This window comes from Drosophila eugracilis, unplaced genomic scaffold, assembly GCF_018153835.1.
Source record: "Drosophila eugracilis isolate 14026-0451.02 unplaced genomic scaffold, ASM1815383v1 contig_1987, whole genome shotgun sequence".
NCBI classification, from domain to species: domain Eukaryota; kingdom Metazoa; phylum Arthropoda; class Insecta; order Diptera; family Drosophilidae; genus Drosophila; species Drosophila eugracilis.
The window spans coordinates 93,777-117,816 of NW_024572851.1; the positions used below are offsets into that span (position 1 = coordinate 93,777).

At 41.3% G+C, this 24,040-nt stretch overlaps 2 protein-coding genes and 1 pseudogene across 2 annotated transcripts; all 3 read left to right on the forward strand.

The window, feature by feature from the left end:
• The window catches only part of LOC121529861, a 98,783-nt pseudogene extending 85,425 nt beyond the window's left edge, over positions 1-13,358 (forward strand).
• On the forward strand, positions 2,790-5,529 carry LOC108105563 (cytosolic non-specific dipeptidase). The gene is made up of 6 exons (XM_041817864.1): positions 2,790-2,931; positions 3,793-4,561; positions 4,626-4,693; positions 4,758-5,022; positions 5,080-5,331; positions 5,384-5,529. Exons 1-6 carry the CDS (start codon positions 2,894-2,896, stop codon positions 5,426-5,428), a joined length of 1,437 nt encoding a protein of 478 aa, XP_041673798.1. The 5' UTR covers positions 2,790-2,893; the 3' UTR covers positions 5,429-5,529.
• LOC121529862 (cytosolic non-specific dipeptidase-like) lies at positions 6,243-7,520 on the forward strand. The gene is made up of 5 exons (XM_041817865.1): positions 6,243-6,552; positions 6,617-6,684; positions 6,749-7,013; positions 7,071-7,322; positions 7,375-7,520. Exons 1-5 carry the CDS (start codon positions 6,475-6,477, stop codon positions 7,417-7,419), a joined length of 708 nt encoding a protein of 235 aa, XP_041673799.1. The 5' UTR covers positions 6,243-6,474; the 3' UTR covers positions 7,420-7,520.
• Positions 13,359-24,040: the final 10,682 nt, after the last annotated feature.

Here is a 24,040-nt window from a genome sequence, read left to right on the forward strand (position 1 = left end):
AAAAAAATGAGCAGGATTGAGAAGTTCCGATGTCCTTGCTATTACTTCGGTATGGAGTAGTGCCAACGCTACAGTAGAACATCTTCGTTGATTCCAGCCAATCGGCGTTCTCAGCAGAGTCCTAATGGTGGGACACATTTGAACGGATGCACGGAGACGTGCAGGCGCCTTTCGTATGCTTTAAGACAAAGTGCGCTGAGGACTGCATTAATACCGGGACTGGAACTTCAAGCTGCATTATTGGGCACGAGACTGATGAATACCGTCAACCAGGATTATGGCGTGGCGACCACCGGCTGCGTATTATGGACGGACTCTAAGACCGTGCTGCACTGGATAAGCAGCACCCACCGGCGATACAAGCAGTTCGTCGGAAACCGGGTGTTAGAGATTTTAGAATTCACGAAGACGTCCCAATGGAGATCGATTCCGCTTGCTGAAAACGTGGCAGATGATGCGACGAGGCCACGCAAGGCCGTGGTCTTGAGCATTGGTTCGCGATGGCTAAGCGGTCTGGCATTTCTGCGAGGACTAGAAGAGAGCTCGGCGAGATCGAGTGAGCACTGGGTTGCCCCGACGCCACATGAAGAGATGAAATTTGAGTTTGCCTGGTCATGGCGAACTTTATATGCTTAGATAGATTTTTAAATGATTTGTGAGCAGCACCGCATGGGTGATCAGATTTATTGGACGATGCCGTTGACTAGGACGGAGTAGTGCGAGTCTGCGACGAAGCGGCGTGCGTGCCATACAGAGCGCGTGCACCGATCACAAAACGATGAGCCACCGAAACACGGAAGCAGCTATCGGAGCAATCCGGCAGAAGTTTCGGATAACGAACTTACGGAGCCTGCTTCAAAGGGTGATTAGTAAGTGCAACGTCTGCAAGCTACGGATTGCGCGACCAAGGCAGCCCGAGATGGGTCCCCTGCCAGAGTACCGTTTGGAGACCAACGGATGGCCATTTAAATATACCGGCCAACAGGGTTACTTGGGACTTGGGGATGGCTCCAGATTTGTCTACAGATTCCTGCATAATCGTAATGGGGAACTTCATATTCGGCGTGGACCGGTAGAATAAGAATAAGGAGCGACAACGGGAAGCACTTCGTTTGAGCCAATCGCGAAGCCAAGAGGAAGGACGAAGAAGAGGAAGTATCTGAATGGATCTTTAATGGCCCGGTAAACCCAGGTGAGGATGGCGCCTAGAAAAGGATGGAACAGTGCGTAAAGATGGTTCTGGCGAACACAATGAAGGAGCTCGCGCCCAAGGAGTACGTACTGTAGAACCTGTTGATTAAGACGGAGAGCATAGTGAACTCTCGCCGGCTCACCTATCCCTTACCAGTGACGGTGGACCAGTAAGCTCCACTGACACCCAAAGATTTGATAAAGAAATCCCCTATATTCCGGATCTTTGGAGGGTGACGGACAGGAATCCGAGAGATGCGCTACCAGGAAGGAATGGCGCGGAGCAATATTGATGCGGGATCGAATATATGAGTACCTGCCAACACTTGTCCGCAGCGAGGGATGGTGCAAGCACGCCGAGCTCATTCGTCGTCGAGATCTAGTGTTCATATGTGATCTGGCCATACCACGAAGTGGAAACGAGGCGTCGTGAAAGAGGAGTTCACCGGAAGAGATGGACTACCCCGTCGAGCGGCTGTGCGGACTAACACTAATTTGGCTTTTATTGACGGAATCATGGATTCCATAAATATTTAACTATTTTTGAAAAAAATTTGGTGGAAAGTGCAGAAGATTTGGGAATATAGGATAAATACCGATTCTACCAAAATAATGACCCCAAGCACACTGCTAGCAATGTAAATCTTTCGTTTGTCTGAAACTGCTCCCATCTAGTAAAAACAAAAGCACAGTTGCACAGTAAAATTCCAGTGGGATCAAAAATAAATTGTTCAATTCGTTTAAAAGTCGTCAAGAAACAAATTTGAGGTCCAACCAAGTATTAACATTAGGAATTAATTTAATATTTTTTAAAGCTGGCACAAAACAAGCTTGCGCATCCGCAAGCTACATAGTTCAGTAGCGGTGTTTTTATTCTCGCACGAAATAAGCTTTTTTCAGTTGAAACATCTTGATATTTATTCCAAATATTTTTCTCCAGATTTTTGGGTACGCTAAGGGCTTTGAACTATTCAGTCAGAAACAAAAAGAAAACTTATAGTCTTGTCAATTATTAAAAAATGCTCCGATTCGAAAAATCGATATAATTTGAATATAAAATATTATTAACAGTAAAACTAAAACTTAAAAAAAATATTATGGACGCTATTATTTATCGCGAAATGTTGGTCTTAGCGTGGCCGAATGATGAAACCGCCTAGTGCTGGACTGGCATGTTAAGAATATACATACATATGTATGTATATACACAGTTACATATGCATTTATGTATGTAGATCACTGCGTGCCTACAGAAAGGGTCGCAGGGATTCGGATTCGTTAGGTGATGATAGAGTGGACGCCATCTTATAGGCGATGAAACAATATCACGTATGGCTAACGGATCTTATATTTTTTTTTTAATATTTTGCCTGCGCTGTCATCTCTAGAATTCGCCTCATTCTTATTTTTGTTCAATTGAGTTAAAAACCATTACGGTGAAAGCGATTAGGCAGCTGAGGGGAAGTAAATGAAAAATTTAATATAAATCAATAAACCTGTATTTGTAACTTTAAAAAAAACTCATATTGTATTTCTACACAGAAAAATGTTTTGGTATATTTTTGGTTTTCGCCGTATGTATGAGATGTCGCGTTGTGGTCACACTATTCTCCATTATATGTTTAATGCTGTCTTATAATATCATACTTTGTGTCAGACCTAAATTGGTAGCGCAGGAGTCAGACAGAACATCAAAAGAACGATGGCCGAGCTCCCGAAAGAACTTCAGCAACTCTTTGCGTAAGTATAAGCGTATTAAGCTAAAATGAGTTTAATGTGTGCACTTCTGCCCTGCATACTCAAAAAATCCATGGGTAAACAATACTGTTTTCGGAAACGGCATCTTGGCATCGAACTTAGAATTGATAATAATTTATAATCCTTGACATATAACGTGGTAGCAAAACATTCGTTCTGAAAGAATCTTACTAATATTCAAGCTCTCGATCTCTGGAGAGAAATGGGTGAATATGCTAAAACGTCATATCTTTATGTGGTTAATGGTTTATCTGCATTTTATTAGCGATCTGACTGTCTAACACTGTGGTGCTTAAATTCGTCTTACGATATTTAGTAATGCTTTCGTGTTGGTTTGTAGCTGTATAATAAGAGAAAGAAAACACATTTTTTTCTAACCAATTTATCGCGTCGATGGCACACTGTGCAAACTGTGAAGCAAACTCTAAATTGCAAATGGAAGTTTTAAAGAATGAATTTCAGTGTAAAGGTTTGATGACGCTCCTGGAAAAAACAATATTAAAATATATTGCAGTTGGCGACGAAATGAGGCGGAAAGAGGAAAACTAAACATTGTTGGTGGAATAGCGCTGCGAGCGCTTAAAGCCGAGCAACCCCATATGCAGCGAGCATTTACTAAAAACAAATTAGCTCTCAGAGCACAGGCGTTGAGCACCCCTGGTCTTAAATTAAAAAGTTTGCTCTTATCGCCACAGATAAAAAATCTACATTCACAAACCTAATTTATAGCATATCCCCTGAGCTGAGACCAGAATTCTTCTAGATGGGTTTACATAACAGCATTTATCAGCTTAATAAACCCATTCATACATATTTAATAGTTTAACTTTAATCGCTTTTCAGATTTATTGACGCAAAAAAAGGTGATTACATTGAAGCCCTAAAAACTGTTGTGGGAATTCAGTCTGTTTCGGCGTGGCCCGATAAGCGCGGCGAGATTGATATCATGGTAGACTGGACAGCGAATCGACTAAAGAGCCTGGGCGCCGAGATAGAACTGGCAGATGTCGGTCAGCAGAAATTGTCAAGCGGCCAGATAATTCCTCTGCCGAAGGTTTTACTCGGCACTCTGGGCAAAGAAGTTTCAAAGAAGACAGTGTTAGTCTATGGTCACTTGGATGTGCAGCCTGCCCTAAAGGAAGATGGATGGAAAACTAATCCTTTCGAGCTTACCGAAGTGGACGGTAAGTTGTTTGGGCGAGGATCGTCTGACGATAAGGGACCCGTACTTTGCTGGATTCACGCTATCGAGGCTTACCAAAAGCTCAATATTCCACTGCCACTGAATGTGAAATTCGTTTTTGAGGGGATGGAGGAGAGCGGCAGCGAAGGCCTCGACAACTTGTTGATGGAACGCAAGAATGAGTTCCTAGCTGGTGTTGATTATGTCTGTATTTCTGACAACTATTGGCTTGGGAAAAAACGTCCATGCCTTACATATGGGCTCCGTGGACTAGCCTACTTCCAAGTAGAGGTGGAATGCTCAAATAAAGACTTGCACAGTGGAGTATTTGGGGGCACTGTTCACGAAGCTATGCCGGATCTGTGTTACTTGCTTAGCGTTCTCGTTGACAAGAACACAAAAATCTTGATCCCTGGAATTGATCGTGACGTGAGTACTTTGTAGAACTAACACAAAAATTGTATTGGTATTACAAAATTTTTTCGCACTAAAGGTGGCTCCCCCGTTAAAAAACGAGCTATCAATGTATGAGAGCATTGACTTCGATGTTTCTGAGTACAAGTTAGTTTATCTTATCTTTCTCATGCGTTCATAAATGTCTAATTCGTTTTTTTTTTTGTTTTAGAAAAGACATTGGTGTGGACCAACTGCCGCATAATGGCGACAAAACCAGGCTGCTTCAAGCCAGGTTTCGTTTTCCCAGCCTCTCTGTCCATGGAATCGAGGGTGCATTCTATGAGCCAGGCGCGAAGACCGTCATTCCGAAAAAGGTGATTGGCAAATTTTCCATTCGCCTTGTGCCTGACCAAAACCCAACGCACATTGAGGAGTGTGTTGTTAAATACCTTAACGATAAATGGACTGAGCGTGGCTCACCAAACAAAATGAAGGTTTGACTTAGTACCACTGTTTCCCTTTGGTGTAGTTTTAAATTAGTATGATTAAAGGTAACTATGCTTTCGGCTGGCAAACCCTGGACAGAGGATCCAAACCATCCGCATTATGAGGCTGCGAAACGCGCCATAAAACATGTTTTTGATGTAGAACCCGATATGACTCGCGAGGGGGGATCCATTCCCGTAACATTAACATTGCAGGAAGCTACTGGCAAAAACGTCATCCTTGTGCCAGTGGGAGCATGCGACGACGGTGCCCACTCTCAAAATGAAAAAATAGATATATACAACTACATTGAAGGCGTAAGCTAGGATAGCGGCATATCTACACAAATTGAAACTTTTATTTTTTTAGACTAAGCTGCTTGGCGCCTACCTGCACGAAGTTGGAAAATTATAAAAACTAGCTGATGAAATACAACAAGAATATCAGATTTATACTCTTATACTTGCAAAAAAATGCCGTTAAATAAATATTACATTGAGCAATTACTAAAAATATTTCGAATTGAAGTACTACTTAAATTAAAAAGGTGTCATGTTAAGCATTGCGGAATGAAGTCGTGTAAATAGCTGACTAGCTAGAGATAATCAGACCCAAGTCCTTTTGGTTAAAAACAAAAACTGATATAAAAAAGTACAGTTCCGCGATTACAAAATACCCGTATTTGAGTTATTGAAACGCCATGTACAATTATACGAGACGCACTTATTTCCAGAACCAGATATATGTATTTATTCCATAATGATGACGTCACTGACCATGTCTATAACCTACACTTTTTAATTTATTGTGAAATGTTCCGAGTTGATTAAATTTGAGTAAACTAAAAATAAAATATTAGGTTGTCAAAAAAGTCTTGCGGTATTTTCGCTAGTTTTAGTTGTAGTAGTTGTTGTATTATTCGTCGCATCAGGTCATACTATACCTTTTTGGAAAGCTCATTTCACGCGCTAACACGTATTTTGCCGAAGGTTTTACTCCTCACTCTGGGCAAAGAAGTTTCAAAGAAGACAGTGTTAGTCTATGGCCACTTGGATGTGCAGCCTGCCCTAAAGGAAGATGGATGGAAAACTAATCCTTTCGAGCTTACCGATAAGGACGGTAAGTTGTTTAGGCGAGGATCGTCTGACGATAAGGGACCCGTACTTTGCTGGAATCACGCTATCGAGGCTTACGAAAAGCTCAATGAATGAATGTGAAATTCATTTTTGAGGGGATGGAGGAGCGCGGCAGCGAAGGCCTCGACAACTTGTTGATGGAACGCAAGAATGAGTTCCTAGCTGGTGTTGATTATGTCTGTATTTCTGACAACTATTGGCTTGGGAAAAAACGTCCATGCCTTACATATGGGCTCCGTGGACTAGCCTACTTCCAAGTAGAGGTGGAATGATCAAATAAAGACTTGCACTGTGGAGTATTTGGGAGGAACTGTTCACGAAGCTATGCCGGATCTGTGTCACTTGCTTAGCGTTCTCTTTGACAAGAACACAAAAATCTTGATCCCTGGAATTGATCGTGACGTGAGTACTTTGTAGAACTAACACAAAAATTGTATTGGTATTACAAAATTTTTTCGCACTAAAGGTGGCTCCCCCGTTAAAAAACGAGCTATCAATGTATGAGAGCATTGACTTCGATGTTTCTGAGTACAAGTTAGTTTATCTTATCTTTCTCATGCGTTCATAAATGTCTAATTCGTTTTTTTTTTTGTTTTAGAAAAGACATTGGTGTGGACCAACTGCCGCATAATGGCGACAAAACCAGGCTGCTTCAAGCCAGGTTTCGTTTTCCCAGCCTCTCTGTCCATGGAATCGAGGGTGCATTCTATGAGCCAGGCGCGAAGACCGTCATTCCGAAAAAGGTGATTGGCAAATTTTCCATTCGCCTTGTGCCTGACCAAAACCCAACGCACATTGAGGAGTGTGTTGTTAAATACCTTAACGATAAATGGACTGAGCGTGGCTCACCAAACAAAATGAAGGTTTGACTTAGTACCACTGTTTCCCTTTGGTGTAGTTTTAAATTAGTATGATTAAAGGTAACTATGCTTTCGGCTGGCAAACCCTGGACAGAGGATCCAAACCATCCGCATTATGAGGCTGCGAAACGCGCCATAAAACATGTTTTTGATGTAGAACCCGATATGACTCGCGAGGGGGGATCCATTCCCGTAACATTAACATTGCAGGAAGCTACTGGCAAAAACGTCATCCTTGTGCCAGTGGGAGCATGCGACGACGGTGCCCACTCTCAAAATGAAAAAATAGATATATACAACTACATTGAAGGCGTAAGCTAGGATAGCGGCATATCTACACAAATTGAAACTTTTATTTTTTTAGACTAAGCTGCTTGGCGCCTACCTGCACGAAGTTGGAAAATTATAAAAACTAGCTGATGAAATACAACAAGAATATCAGATTTATACTCTTATACTTGCAAAAAAATGCCGTTAAATAAATATTACATTGAGCAATTACTAAAAATATTTCGAATTGAAGTACTACTTAAATTAAAAAGGTGTCATGTTAAGCATTGCGGAATGAAGTCGTGTAAATAGCTGACTAGCTAGAGATAATCAGACCCAAGTCCTTTTGGTTAAAAACAAAAACTGATATAAAAAAGTACAGTTCCGCGATTATGAAATACCCGTATTTGAGTTATTGAAACGCCATGTACAATTATACGAGAGGCACTTATTTCCAGAACCAGATATATGTATTTATTCCATAATGATGACGTCACTGACCATGTCTATAACCTACACTTTTTAATTTATTGTGAAATGTTCCGAGTTGATCAAATTTGAGTAAATTAAAAAGTATTGACAAAAAAGATTACAGAAGGTAAAATAAAATATTAGGTTGTCAAAAAAGTCTTGCGGTATTTTCGCTAGTTTTAGTTGTAGTAGTTGTTGTATTATTCGTCGCATCAGGTCATACTATACCTTTTTGGAAAGCTCATTTCACGCGCTAACACGTATTTTGCCGAAGGTTTTACTCCTCACTCTGGGCAAAGAAGTTTCAAAGAAGACAGTGTTAGTCTATGGCCACTTGGATGTGCAGCCTGCCCTAAAGGAAGATGGATGGAAAACTAATCCTTTCGAGCTTACCGATAAGGACGGTAAGTTGTTTAGGCGAGGATCGTCTGACGATAAGGGACCCGTACTTTGCTGGAATCACGCTATCGAGGCTTACGAAAAGCTCAATGAATGAATGTGAAATTCATTTTTGAGGGGATGGAGGAGCGCGGCAGCGAAGGCCTCGACAACTTGTTGATGGAACGCAAAAATGAGTTCCTAGGTGGTGTTGATTATGTCTGTATTTCTGACAACTATTGGCTTGGGAAAAAACGTCCATGTCTTACATATGGGCTCCGTGGCTAGCCTACTTCCAAGTAGAGGTGGAATGATCAAACAAAGACTTGCACTGTGGAGTATTTGGGAGGAACTGTTCACGAAGCTATGCCGGATCTGTGTCACTTGCTTAGCGTTCTCTTTGACAAGAACACAAAAATCTTCATTCCTGGAGTTGATCGTGACGTCAGTACTTTGTAGAACTAACACAAAAATTGTATTGGTAAGGATTAGACTAAGCTTCCTGGCGCCTACCTGCACGAAGTAGGAAAATTATAATAACTAGCTGATGAAATACAACTAGAATATCAGATTTGTACTCTTATACTTGCAAAAAAATGCCGTTAAATAAATATTACATTGAGCAATTACTAAAAATATTTCGAATTGAAGTACTACTTAAATTAAAAAGGTGTCATGTTAAGCATTGCGGAATGAAGTCGTGTAAATAGCTGACTAGCTAGAGATAATCAGACCCAAGTCCTTTTGGTTAAAAACAAAAACTGATATAAAAAAGTACAGTTCCGCGATTATGAAATACCCGTATTTGAGTTATTGAAACGCCATGTACAATTATACGAGAGGCACTTATTTCCAGAACCAGATATATGTATTTATTCCATAATGATGACGTCACTGATCACACTTTTTAATTTATTGTGAAATGTTCCGAGTTGATCAAATTTGAGTAAATTAAAAAGTATTGACAAAAAAAGATTACAGAAGGTGAAATAAAATATTAGCTTGTCAAAAAAGTCATGCGGTATTTTCGCTAGTTTGCGCTGAAAGCGCGTATTTGTTGTATTATTTGTCGCATTATACCTTTTTGGAAAGCTCATTTCACGCGCTAACACGTGTTTCGTCGAAGCTTTTACTCGGCACTCTGGGCAAAGAAGTTTCAAAGAAGACAGTGTCAGTCTATGGCCACTTGGATGTGCAGCCTGCCTGGAAGCCTGGAAGATGGATGGAAAACTAATCCTTTCGAGCTTACCGAAGTGGACGGTAAGTTGTTTGGGCGAGGATCGTCTGACGATAAGGGACCCGTACTTTGCTGGATCCACGCTATCGAGGCTTAGCAAAAGTTCAACATTCTACTGCCACTGAATGTTAAATTCGTTTTTAAGGGGATGGAGGAGAGCGGCAGCGAAGGCCTCGACAACTTGTTGATGGAATACAAGAACGAGTTCCTAGCTGGTGTTGATTATGTCTGTATTTCTGACAACTATTGGCTTGGGAAAAAACGTCCATGTCTTACAAATGGGCTCCGTGGCTAGCCTACTTCCAAGTAGAGGTGGAATGCTCAAACAAAGACTTGCACTGTGGAGTATTTGGGGGCACTGTTCACGAAGCTATGCCGGATGTGTCACTTGCTTATCGTTCTCGTTGACAAGAACATTAAAATCTTGATCCCTGGAGTTGATCGTGACGTGAGTACTTTGTAGAACTAGCACAAAAATTGAATTGGTATTACAAAATTTTTTCGCACTAAAGGTGGCTCGCCAGTTAAAAAACGAGCTATCAATATATGAGAGCATTGACTTTGATGTTTCTGAGTACAAGTTAGTTTATCTTATCTTTCTCATGCGTTCATAAATGTCTAATTCGTTTTTTTTTGTTTTATAAAAGACATTGGTGTGGACCAACTGCCGCATAATGGCGACAAAACCAGGCTGCTTCAAGTCAGGTGGCGTTTTCCCAGCCTCTGGAATCGAGGGTGCATTCTATGAGCCAGGCGCGAAGACCGTCATTCTGAAAAAGGTGATTGCCAAATTTTCCATTCGCCTTGTGCCTGACCAAAACCCAAAGCACATTGAGGAGTGTGTTGTTAAATACCTTAACGATAAATGGACTGAGCGTGGCTCACCAAACAAAATTAAGGTTTGAATTTGTACTGCACTGTTTCCCTTTGGTGTAGTTTTAAATTAGTATGATTAAAGGTAACTATGCTTTCGGCTGGCAAACCCTGGACAGAGGATCCAAACCATCCGCATTATGAGGCTGCGAAACGCACCATAAAACATGTTTTTGATGTAGAACCCGATATGACTCGCGAGGGGGGATCCATTCCCGTAACATTAACATTGCAGGAATCTACTGGCAAAAACGTCATCCTTGTGCCAGTGGGAGCATGTGACGACGGTGCCCACTCTCAAAATGAAAAATAGAAATATAAAAATTAGTTATTTTTATTGTAGAGGTTCCCTCGCTGCTGTCTCCGTGCAAAAGTCCGGTTAGTTATTTCCTTCTAAGTATTTAAGTTCACAGTGGAGGTTCCCTTGCCGCTGTCGCGGTACAAAAGTCCGGTTAGTAATTTCTCTCCAATGGTGAATTACGAAGTTTAGGATGGAAGGGTGTTCGTAACCTGCTGGCCTAGAGACTCAGTTTGTAAATGATAAAATGGTTAACGGCGGTTGGCGGAGTTATATTGAATGAGCTTGTGCTCTTTATTCGGTGAATATCAAAATTGAACTGAACTTAAAGCTAACATAAAAAGGGACTCATAGCGCCCACTCCAATGGGTAGTGCTTGCCGGCTATGCACGGGCTTCCGGCCAGACGCTGTGTAAGCAATTTGGCCGGAGCGAACTTTCGGACGATCGGTCATTGCCGTCGCCCGGTTAACTTAGTTAACTTTCCCCCCCTCAGGATTAAGGCCGCCCTCGGCTGACCCTATTTGGACGATCATATCTGCTGTCTGGGCCGCAGCTCTCCTGGCCTGGATGACTCGCCGATAGGTGAAACCGACGCAGATCAACGCGCAGCATATTGCTCCTGCCACCAGTAATATCTGATGTGAATGATAGTCGTTGATATTCTCCCCGACTCTCTTGATGTGTTCCAGATTACGCTCACTCAAGCGGTGAAGGTATGGAAGACTGAGGATGTTGTGCTCCATAGTAATATTCAGCGAGAGCAAGCTGGCTACTCCTGGGACACTCTTCTGGGCCCTGTCATTGTTGACATCGGGTTTCATTAACCATGGCACTCTCAGTAAAGGTAATGAGATGCGTGCCTCGTACATGGATGTAAGTGCCATTATCCACACTCACACGTGCCGGACGATCGTTTACAATTATGATGCCTTCATCTACGTGAGTAATTGGATGTAGATCGCTGTGCTGGATGTCACAGTGCGCTATGCCTCCAGCGTGGAGCTCTTGCGCGCACGACCTTCTTAACGCCAGCTGGCAAAATGTGGCTCCAGGTGTTGCGGAGCGATTGTTGACCGTGTGAATCGCTCCATTGCAATCAGCTATTATTTTGTCCTCCAGCCTGAGCATCGTGTCATGATGGGACACGGGAAAAACAGTGATTTTAATACACGACGATTTGATTATTAGAAATTTAATGACAAAATACAAAAGGTTAGCGGACTGTAATATTTCAACGGAAGCAACGGACAATAAGTCTTGATGGGGGTATCTGTGGGCTCTTCTATCCATATATCTTCTAGGTCTGCATGATCTAGTATAGTAGAGCTCTCAATGTTGGCCTTAGCTAGAGCTATCGCTAGTAATAAGTTTTGCAGCTCCATACTAATCATTCTATTTCGGGATAATATTCGGAAATAGTCGGAAATGGCCACCGCCGTTCTGCCAAAGATGCCAGGGCCCGCATCTGCCCCATACTGTTGGACGGACTCGACTATTGTCCTCGCATGGCTGCAGAAGCCAGCGTGTCAGTGGACAACGTTCGTGGCCAACCGGGTAGCCAAGATCGCCCAGTTCACCGACGTGCAGAAATGGGCACATGTCCGCTCTCCAAGACCTTGCGGATAACCAGTTGTGGTGGCACGGGCCTGGCTGGATGCGAGGGCCTCGCAGCGAGTGCCCCACTCAAGGCAACGAGGCCCCCGTGACTGAACTCGAGAAGCGAACAGTCAAGGTCCATGTCGCGAAGGCGCCCCCCGAAGATCTCCTTGAACGTTTCTCCACACTTGACAAGGCACTACGAGTCCTTGCCTATGTTTGTCGCTTCATCCAGCGCTCGCGGAAGATACGCTCTCCGTTCGAAGAGCACCTGACTGCTAATGAGATTACGTTGGCTGAACGTCTTCTAGTATCCGTCACTCAGCGCAGACACTTCGTCTCTGAAATGGGCTGCTTAAGCGAAAAGCGTCCAGTATCAGCGTCCAGTCCGGTTCAAAATCTGAACCCCTTCATGGATTCGCAGGGCCTTATGAGAGCCTGCGGCCGGGTCACGTCCTCTGAACTTCTCCAATACGACGAACGACATCCGATAATCCTTCCATACGACTGCCATCTGTCTCGACTCCTTGTTCAATTTACGCATCGCATCACGCTGCACGGTGGCAATCAGCTGATGATCCGCCTGATTCGGGCCAAATTCTGGATTCCAAGGGTGAGGAATTTGGTCAAGTCCGTCGTCTATGCTTGTAAGGTATGTGTCATCCACAAGAAGAAGTTGCAGACGCAACTCATGGGAGAGCTACCGAAGGAACGGACGTCCTTCTCGCGCCCATTCACGTACACAGGTGTGGATTATGCCGGTCCTTTCGAGATAAAGAACTATACGGGGCGAGCCTGCCTCATCACAAAGGGGTATGTGTTGGTGTTTGTGTGCTTCTCCACTAAGGCCATCCATTTAGAGCCTACGTCGGACCTTACGACCGAGAAATTTCTGGCTGCTTTCGCTCGGTTCGTGACTCGGAGAGGATGCCCCCGTCAAGTGCAGTCGGACAACGGGAAGACCTTTGTGGGGGCAGCTGCCCCCCTGTCACCAGCAGCTTCTCTGGCATTTCATTCCTCCGGGAGCCCCCCACATGGGGGGCCTGTGGGAGGCAGGCGTCAAGAGCTTCAAGACCTTGTTCTACAAGGCCACCGCCACACGGAAATACACCTTTGAGGAGCTGGCTACTCTCCTGGCGAGGATCGAGGCGTGCCTAAATTCGCGGCCGCTCGCGCCAATGTCCGAAGACCCTGCTGATCTGATGGCTCTTACACCCGGGCACTTTCTGGTGGAGGTCCTCTTCTCGTCACGGTCGAACCCGAGCTAAAGGGGGATACTACGTCAATTTTTAATCGCTGGCAGCACCTGAAGTTTCTTCAACAGCAATTTCGGCTGCGATGGAAGGAAGAGTACCTCAAGGAGCTCCATAAGAGGAACAAGTGGCGTGCCCCTACGAGGAATCTCCGCGTCGGGGATATGGTGGTCATCAAGGAGGACAACCTTCCGTCCAATGAGTGGCGATTAGGCAGGATTGACGCGGTGTATCCAGGGTCCGATGGCCATGTACGCGTGATTGACATCCGCACCGCGCGAGGGCTCGTCAAGCGGCCCGTCGCTAAGGTCGTCCTTCTTCCGATGGACGCGTCCGTCTGCCCACAATAATTATGCGTTTCTTCCTTTCCAATGTCCATGTCCATTGTGCTGTCTCGTAGCTCTGCCCGTAATTCCAAGTCGAACTTCACACCAATTCTGATAACGCTGTTTTGTTTCTCCATCATAGTTCCGCCAGTCATATTTAGCACGATGTCGCCACGTCCACGCAGCGCCCAGTCACTGGAGAGCAGATGTACTCGAGGTACCCAGTCCTACCGATGCCGAGTCTGCAGAGGGATCCATCCTTTGAAGCAATGTCGGCGCTTTCTACGGCTCAGCGCCGAGAAGCGGCTCCGGGCGGTTCTCGTGAACCGGTATTGCTCCAACTGCCTGGCTCACGAGCACTCCGACGGATCGTGCCGGCGTGGGGACTGCTGTAGAACGTGTGGTCAGGATCACCACTCGCTGCTGCACCTCGTAGAGAAGCCGCAAGCTCGGCGCCAGCCGCGTCAAGAGGAGCACCGTTCACGGAGCGTGGGAGACAGTACACGGAGTGTCTCAGCTGGCGCTCAGCCGTCGTCCGTCAACTCCCGTCGCGGTTCGGTTGCTTCTCGGCCGGACTCACAAGCCGGTCCACGGCCATCGACTTCCCGGCGCTCGTCGGCAGCTCCTCGGGATTCTTCCGCCACTGGCCGGCAAGCTTCAGGTGCTCCACGGCCTTCGTCCGCCACTCATCGGGTGCCGTCCACCGCTCGTCCGACCGCGTCATTCGCGCCTAGGCAACTTTCCGCCTCTCGCCAAGGGACCCCGCAGGACGCAGCCGCTGCGCCCACCCTATCGTCGCTGCTGCAGAGGAACAGCGTCAACGTTCTGCCGACCGCGCTAGTGCGCATTGACACCGGGACCCGGATCTTCAACACGGGGGCCCTTATCGACCCGTGTACGCCCTCGAGCTGCATCGACGCATCGCTAGCGGCGTGCTTCCGTCTGCCCACTACCAGCGTGGGGGACGAACAAGTTTGTTCGGCCACCGTGGGTTCCAAAACGGATGATAGCGTTCGGCTGGAGGTCGTTTTCAAAATCGAGCCTCACGTGCGCGTTCGTACGCCGTCTCGAGAGCTGAGCGAGGCGGTGCGTGCCCACTTCCGAGGCGTGACATTGGCGGATGAGCGGTTCTATCTGCCAGCGACGATCTCCGTTGTCCTGGGCGCGGATATGTACCCGCGTATCATACAGCCGGGGTTCCTGAAGATCCAGAACGGGCTGCCGGTGGCCCAGAGCACCGTTTTTGGATGGGTCGTGTCCGGAGCCTGTCACCATCCGTAGCGACGAGGGAGCTGTTGCAACCCGAGTGATTGCAAAGGGGACGGGATGTTCAGGTGAGGGGCCAATGTGCCGCCGAAGAAGAGCGCATGAAGAGCGCATCCGCGCTGAAGAGCGCATCCACGCTAAAGAGCGCATCCGCTCTGAAGAGCGCATCCGCCCTCGCCCCTCTCTGCACAATCTTGCATTCTCGCTCTCTCGGGTCCAACTGCAGCGGTCGGCCGTCGGCGATCGTCTTTTTCCTATGCTAAGTTAAGTTAAGTCAGTTTTCTGGTATGAAGTGAATAAAGCAGACGGGCGATTCGACGACTCCCCCGACTTTCACCACCATCAAGAGGCATCTTTTTCCGGCAACACCGCCCCACTACAACATAATGTATTAATATATGTAAATATGTATATATATTTTGTATAATTTAAATTGTGCTTCAAGAAAAAATTGAAAATAAATAAATGCCAAACAATGCATGTAATTGCGTTTTATTACTTAAGAATTTTATTTACAGGAATCCACGAGTTGTGACTCGAATTAAATACGCTCCACTTAACGAATACTTGATTATTATTTCTTTGGAGTATTTTTTCTACTAGGAATGCATTCTTATCTTTCACTTTATGAAGTTCCTGTTCATAAAATGAACCCTAAATAGAGTTGCCTTTGTAATCTTCTATCCCATATGTGACTGGATATGTAGACTTAACTTTTATAACTTTCATATGCCTTCATAAACGCTCCCTTGTATTTACTTATTCAAACAAAATCATCTACCCAAAAATGTATGTTTTGGAAAATCTTTTTGGAAATTATAAACCGTTTTCAAAATAAACTCCTCAATTTTAATGCAAACATTAACTGGGTTCATTTTAATGGTTCGGTGATATGAATGGTTATACTGGTTTACAAGATATTTTATGTTATGAATCCATTTATAATTTCCTTGCATACTAAACATTTTCCACATGCGACTTTTTAATGTTCGATTAAGCCGCTCGCATATAAAAGCCTTAAGATGTGTGAAAGTGTGATAATGATTTATATTAAATGTATCCATTAATGTTTTAATTGTTGATGAACAACTTGTTGTTTATCATTTTAAGACGTTGATTTATTTTATTTTGTTTTATTTTTATTTGATAGTTACATTTGCTTAGTTAACAAGGACTGCTTATATACAAATATCTTTTTTTCATTCTCCACGCATCTTTTTAGAAATATCGAAATATAATCGTGTTAAATCTATTTGCACATCTCTATCGAAAGTGCCCACTAGGTCATCTATCTGAATATCATACTTTTGTAATGAAACATACTTAGGAATAATATGATTATAGTAAAGATATATGACTTGTTGTCGTAATATTATATTCCAACATAAGAAAGTTGTAAAAAATATACCTAGCCTAGTAAAGACCGCAAGGACTCAGAGTCAAACTAAATTTTGTTGTCATACTGATTCATTACAAAAACATACTGGTTATCCGATTTTCTAAATCTAAACTTACACTTTATAGACGATATGCATGGGTTATCTAAAATTGTGTCAGGCATCAAAAAGTCATACTGGTCCAGTTTCAACTGAATATATTCCTTATAGGTGAGGAGTTGCATCCATTCGTCTTTACCAAATCCAACGAAATTACTTTTACTTTGCTGCATCCAGATCATTGGCATACATTTTTTAGAAGTGGATAAACCACATTTCAACTTTAAATTATGTACAACATAGTATTCGAATCCGAAAATGATCTCATGGTCCTGTTTCTTTCGTGAAGTTTTATTTCTTTTCGTTACACACATGTCTATTAGGTTAGAGCACTTTACTTTAACTTAAACTTTGTTTTAATCTGTCCGGTATATAAAGGAAAAGGCCTTGTACACCCTCAGTCCAGTTCAAAATTTCAAACCATCGTGAACACTGTAGATCGTAATTCAAGCGTTATTGTTGATTTTCAATATTTATTTGGAAACAACAAACAAATTTTTGTTAAGGAGCTTGCATTCATGCCCGCAGGAACGGTGATACCAAATTTCTTTCATTTCAAACCGCCATTCAACATAAAAGAATTGGATAAGGAAACTCTTAAGCAGCAGCACTTAAACCAGCAAAATTTAAATGGATTGGAATGGTCCACTGGAGATATACCATATACAGCCCTAGAAGAAATTCTCCCGCCACTCAATAAGTATAGTTCAATAATTGTTCGTGATGAAATTAAACAAAATTTTATCAACGTATTTGTCAGCGTCCATAATCGATTTAGAGATCGGAAGAAGCTAACCCAGCTACCCAATTATTTCACCAATTGTAAAATACATACGACAAAACTTCCTCAACGGTGTTCAATAAATAATTTGTTTAAGCTATTTGTAATCTTGGAAAACGCAAATTATGAAGTATATTGCAATACTATAACATACGTTTAAGCTTCAGTAATAAATAAATAGGTAAACCGAAAAGTTGTCTTATACGATGGAGTCCTTCAATGGTTTGTTTGATTGTGATCCGCGCAAAAGGGGATACACACAACTGACTTATTGTAATTATTGTGGATCTGATACTCATTTTGAGAAGAACTGCGTTAAAAACGCGATCAGGAAAAACATAAATGAATTTAATGTAATTTAAGGCTAACATATAAATAAACAAGAGGAAACGCTATAGTCGAGTGCCGCGACTATAAGATACCCGTAACTGTTTTACACAATTTAAAAATATTAATTTTGCTAGTGGCAATTCCCCAAGCGCCACCTATTGTCAGAGGAAGCATGTTGAGTAATTGATAGTGAAGTCACAAACCATGTGAGACCTTTTAACCTAAATTTCTTTATAAATGGCGAAATAATGTTCCGATTTGAAAAATCTTTGGTAATTTGATAGATATTAACAGAAATAAGTTATACAAGGTCAAACGAAGGCATTCATAATAATATTATAGACGCCAAAGTTTTCCGCAGTTTGTGGGCGTTAAAGTAGGCGTGGCAGAATGCAACTTTGTGGAAAGTTGCAGTGGCATCTCTAAAATACATATTCCTAAGCTTAACTTTCAAGCTTTTTTAGTTTCCGAGATTTTTGCATTTTTGGTTTTTCGGGTTTTGTGGGCGTTAGGGTGGGCGTGATCACACCCGAAACACTCAGGTCATTTGAAGACACCCGAATCACCCATCCCAAAAACATGGGTGTTTCAGACACTCCCTTCATTTGCTATAAGTGATTTGGGTGTCTGTGCATTAGAATCATGTGCATAGAATTGAGTGGGTGACAAGAACGCAAACACAGAAAACACCCAAAGCGAACTGTGCACTCGGGTGTGTGTTTTTTTCTTGCTGTTCGTGAGTGCGACAAACACTCGAAATGTATAAGTGTGATTCGGGTGCCGAAAAAAGACACCCTTGATGTTCTCTGATGTTGATGCATGATGCTGAATTAAAAAGTATAAATAAAACGAAAGAAAAATATCTAATAAAGAACAAGAACTTTAGATATTGAATTTTATAAAGTGTTTTATTTTATAATATTTTTAGAAAAATAATACAAATATTAGCAGTCTAATCTTAAGAGAACATCCAGAAAAACAGAATCCTGGTCGTCATCGATAAGTTGGTGATATATGCTCCCTAGTTTATTTTCAATTATTTCATTAAAAATGTGATCATCATTCGGAAATAGGCTAGGCTCTGGGTCATCCAAATCAAACGATTGAGTACACTACATATTCTTATAACGGTCTTCGCTTTGATCAAGCAAAATTAGTTTTCTTAAAACATCCTGTGCATCCTTCCCCATAGGAAAATCATCGAAGTTTAAAGATTCCAATTCTGATGGAGTAGTTTGAGTTGACGACGATGGTGAGTCAAATACTCCTCGTAGGATTCGATCCACAGTGTCTTTATGGTTGATATCCAGTGCGTTGTCCGGCTCTGAGTCTTCAATAATTCCTACATCGGAGTCCGGATCGATCACTTCATCGTTTATACCGATAGGGTCTTCTCTTCCTCAAAAGAGTTATAAAATTCCACAGTGAGATCCATAGGTCTGTAGTTCTGAGGCATTTGAGTAACTGATTCTGAGCAATTTGAGTGGTGTCATTTATATAGTCTCTAGACAATGTTCACCTAATGTTATCTATAGGGAGTGCATACAGGTATGTTTTACTCCTAGAACCAATCGTATTGGTTTTGAGTATACATAGGAGCCCCGGACGCCAGTCATATGGTATTGAAGGATAAGGAAGACAAGGATGGCAAACAAATTAACGGATGATGATAATGAGGCCTGAGAGTTCAGTGAAAGTAAATATCGGTGTGTACGGAAGACTGGTCAGGAAAATGACAAGTGCAATAAATATTTCATTTAATGGTTCAAATAAACATTTTCTCTTTATATACTTACTTGTAACCACATTAAAGTCAGCATTTGCATTCGATCATGCACCAATTTAAAATTTCTGAAGCCTTAAGCAGAAAGTAGCTAGAACATAGGACATAGGCTGATTATAATACATCAGTTTTACATTTAGCTGACTTGATTTTAAAATTTTAAATACTTGTATGTACGGATACTTCGTATGTATTTGTGCTCATGAGTGAGGTATTCTATAAGATATGAGTGAGGTATTCTATAAGATTCTCTCTCCATTCGTAAAAATTTGTAAAAAATGTTGGGAGTATAAATTTGAATTCTTGCTTATAAGTAAAAATAACGATATGGATAATGGAAGATATAGAAAAGGTTTTGATCAAATTATTTTGATTTAAAAAAGTTAATGGATTTGGTACAAAAATAGATTAAAAATAAACATTTCTACAGTTTAACAACAGATTTCATTATGTCTAGATCAGTGACCTTGCCCTTGAATGGAATAGTTCTGTTATAAATACAAACTATTTTCCACCAATCGAATTGGATGGACATTTTGAGTAGGCATTAATTGATTTTAATATGTACAATTCAATCCCAAATATAAACGAAAAAAACAATCTCTTCCATATTTGAACTAATGTAATCAACTTTCCTATTAGATCCTATGAACTAAATGATATAACTGATTATATTTATAAAAAACTTTAAGATTATGGTATTGAAAAATCTTTTAAAATTGAAAGAATTTAAAAGAGTTTTAGAGCCTCACCCAACATATCTATCGGATCAGACTGTCAACATTTTTAAAATTCCTACTATTCGTTTGGAATGTAACATAATTAGTGGTTCATATATTGATAATACACCTAATCATACGTTACATGAATTCAGTATTAATGTTCCTCCTGGCTATAAAATGAATGTGACATTACATAATCTTATTTACTTGTCAATCAACAATCAAATCATACGCATCGTAGATCAAATAGGAGATTTGTTTAATTTACGTGGTTAAAACATTTCGATTCGGTTGCATATTCGCATGATAGAATGATTATTTATAATAAAAGACCTGGTTTATACCCTCAACCAAGCATTACTTTTTAAAGTCTCTAGGCTTCAAAGTTAAAAATAAATAAAAATATACTGGAAGAAAACAATGAACTCATACCCATATGATAATTTGAATGTCGACTTCAATAAGAATCAGTTTGCTCACCTATATGAAATATATTCAAGATTTCAATCCAGTTACTACAATCGTGAGTCACAACCATTTTTAACACCATTGGAATTTAAAATGAAAGCTCCAATTATCGTAATTTATCTATCATATCAAAATAAAACACTAAAATCTAGTCCTATTGACGTGAGAATTTCATCTGAACTGAAGACACCAAGTGACGAAAATACCCAAGCTTATTGCCTACTCATACACGATCGATTAGTCGAATATAATTCCCTTGAACGGATTAGTGCAACGAGTTGTTTGATATTGTTTAAAAATGATTAAAGATATTATATCAATTGATATTCAAGGTTTCTTTCACAATAACAATAAATTTATTTAAATTTATATTTCGATAAATAATGAAATTTCTTGAAGAAATTGATAATTTTTTTCTACAATTCAATGGGAAGATATTTGAAAATAATTTTCAATACCTTCTTAAAACCAAAATTATGTTCATGAATCAAGGTGCACAAGATCTAAAAACAATGAAATATGGTGAACACTTTACATTCTTTAACACCGATTCGAGGTTGTTTATGTAAATCGAAGGAATGGAGGTAGAAAAAGAGGAAACGCTATAGTCGAGTGCCGCGACTATAAGATACCCGTTACTGTTTTACAAAATTTTAAAATATTATTTTGCTATTGGGAATTCTCAGGGCGCCACCTATTGTCATAGGAAGTATGTTGAGTATGCTTATAGTGACGTCACTGCCCGTGTGAGGCCTTATAACATTATTTTCTTTATAAATAGCGAAATAATGTTCCAATTTGAAAAATCTTTAAGAAATCGATAGATATTAATAGAAATAAGTAAAACAAGGTCAAACGAAAGCATTAATAATAATATTATAGACGCCACAGTTTTCCGCGGTTTGTGGGCGCTAGAGTGAGCATGGCAGATGCAACTTCGTGGCAAGCTGCAGACGCATCTCTTAAATACGTGTTCCTAAGCAAAATTTTGTAGCTTTTTTAGTTTTCGAGATTTTTGCATTTTTGGTCTTTCGGGTTTTGTGGGCGTTAGAGTGGGTGTGGCTTGATCGGAAAAAAACAATTTGGGAGCATCATAAAAACCTACATGCTTAATCCGAACTTTCTATCTTTTATAGTTACCGAGATATCAGCTTTTCTAGAAAATCCGAAAACCGGCTTCTGAGCCTTGTGGGCGTGTGGGTGGGTGTGGCCGGATAGTAGTACCACTATAAGATGCGCTAGCATCTAAAGATTATACTTTCTGAATTTCAAGAGATTTCAGCAATTTTAGTTTTTGGCGATTTGTGGGCGTTAGAGTGGGCGTGGCAGGATGCTTTAATAAACTTGCGCTGTCCCAGGAACTCAAGAATCTTCATGGTTAATCTCAACGTTGTGTCTCTTATAGTTCCTGAGATCTCAGCGTTCATACGGACGGACGGACGGACAGACGGACATGGCTCAATCGACTTCGCTATTGATCCTGATCAAGAATATATATACTTTATAGGATCGCAAACGCTTCCTTCTATCTGTTACATACCTTTCAACGAATCTGGTATACCCTTTTACTCTACGAGTAACGGGTAAAAAAATAATTTCATTGTATCAATAATTAATAAATAAACGTATTATGTGAAATGAAAAAAAAACTTGTTTTCTTACTTTTGTATGAGTAAGGGAAGGGAAATACATATATATAGACTCACTTGCACATGTACAGTCATCTATTATGATGTACACTACCCCCGGAACTCAACCGCAAGTGACCCTTTATTAGGATTGAAATTACTTAGCGCTGTGAAACAATGACTACACACGCAAAGCCACAACCTCTTGTATGCTTTTTATCTATGTGTCGGAATAGAGAGATAAATACTAAAACACACATTTTATTACGGTGCGAGCATGGATCTTCCTCATCGGTTCCACATGTCATGTTTCCACACACATCTGGGGTTCCCACTCAACCATACACACGCACACACGTAGACATAGGCTTACATATATAGAAATTGACTTTTAAGACGTTCCCAATCCTCGTAATTAGGTTCAGGAATACATTTTAATATTCCCAAATAACGGATAGGGGGGTGGAAAACTAATCATGACGTAATCGTCACATTTTATTACTTTTTTGAACACGTGCTCTGATTTTAAAAACTATAATTTATGGGTTTATGATTTCTGTGCCAGAATCCATACTGACTAAAAGGTAGGTAAGGGGAATCCTTATCACAGGAGAAGACGGATAATGGGTTTCGGGGTGGGGGAAACCATGTTTTTATCACTAATGTGACAGCTTAATAGCCCATAAATCTGTGCCAGAACCAGCTTTATTAACCTACTAAAGTTTAGAGTAAGAGCTTTTTTGGAGGAGCATGATCCGTTGATAGTAATTGATGAGATAGATATCGAAGTGAACGATAAAAAAAAAACAAAAAGGCTGAAAGAGCTGTAAAGAATTTGATCATTGAATACTTAAGTGATTAATTTCTAGCGTTTGCTAGCAGTGACGATGGGGTCAGGCAGATTTTTGCGAATTTAGATGTCATTTACAAAAGAAAGAGCCTAGCATCGCAACTATTACTTCGTAAGAAACTTTTGGGGCTTAAATTAAAAGCTGATGCTTCACTTTTAAATGTTTTCAATTTCTTCGGTGACCTTATAACCAAACTTATAGCATCAGGAGCAAGGCTAGACGAGATGCATAAAGTTTCCCATCTACTCCTTACTCTTCCACGCAGTTACGACGGAGTTATAAATGCGACAGTAACCGAACCTTAGCATTTGTGAAGCCATGACTTCTAGATCAGGAGATAAAGCTTAAGAACTTAAACAAAGATACTAGTCACAAAGCGCTGCAGGCAATAGGAAAAAAGGAACTTAAAGATAAGTTTAACAAAAAAGTAGGAGCAAAATTTGGAAAGAAACTAGTCAAACCCTTTGTTAAGTCAAAAACCAAATGCTTTTATTGCGGAAAACCAGGCCATTACAAAAAGACAGGGAAATCAAAATTCATTTGAATGTATTGGAAAGGAAAGGCAAGCTCAAATGGCAGCAGCAATAACAGCAGTGGCAGCGGTGGTAGCACAGCCGGAGCGTAGTTTCGCTTTTATGATGACAAATACAACATCAAGCTCGAGCATGGATGAGGTCGAGTTTATCTTAGACTCGGGAGCATCGGACCATCTCATAAATGACATAGCTTTATTCTCCAACTATGAGCGTTTGCAATCGAATGTGGCTATAGAGATTGCCAAACGCGGAGAATATAGTCATGCTACAGCCAAAGGAGTGCTTCATCTTACCAGCTTTGGAAACCAAATTACCCTATAAAACGGATATTCCTCACAATTTGCTCTCGGTAAAAAAGATGCAGGATGCTCGGATGACCATTGAGTTTAACCCAGAAGGCATAAAAGTTTCGAAAAAAGGCATTTTGGCCTTTGCTGGATTTTGAGAACAGTAAGGTATTTACTA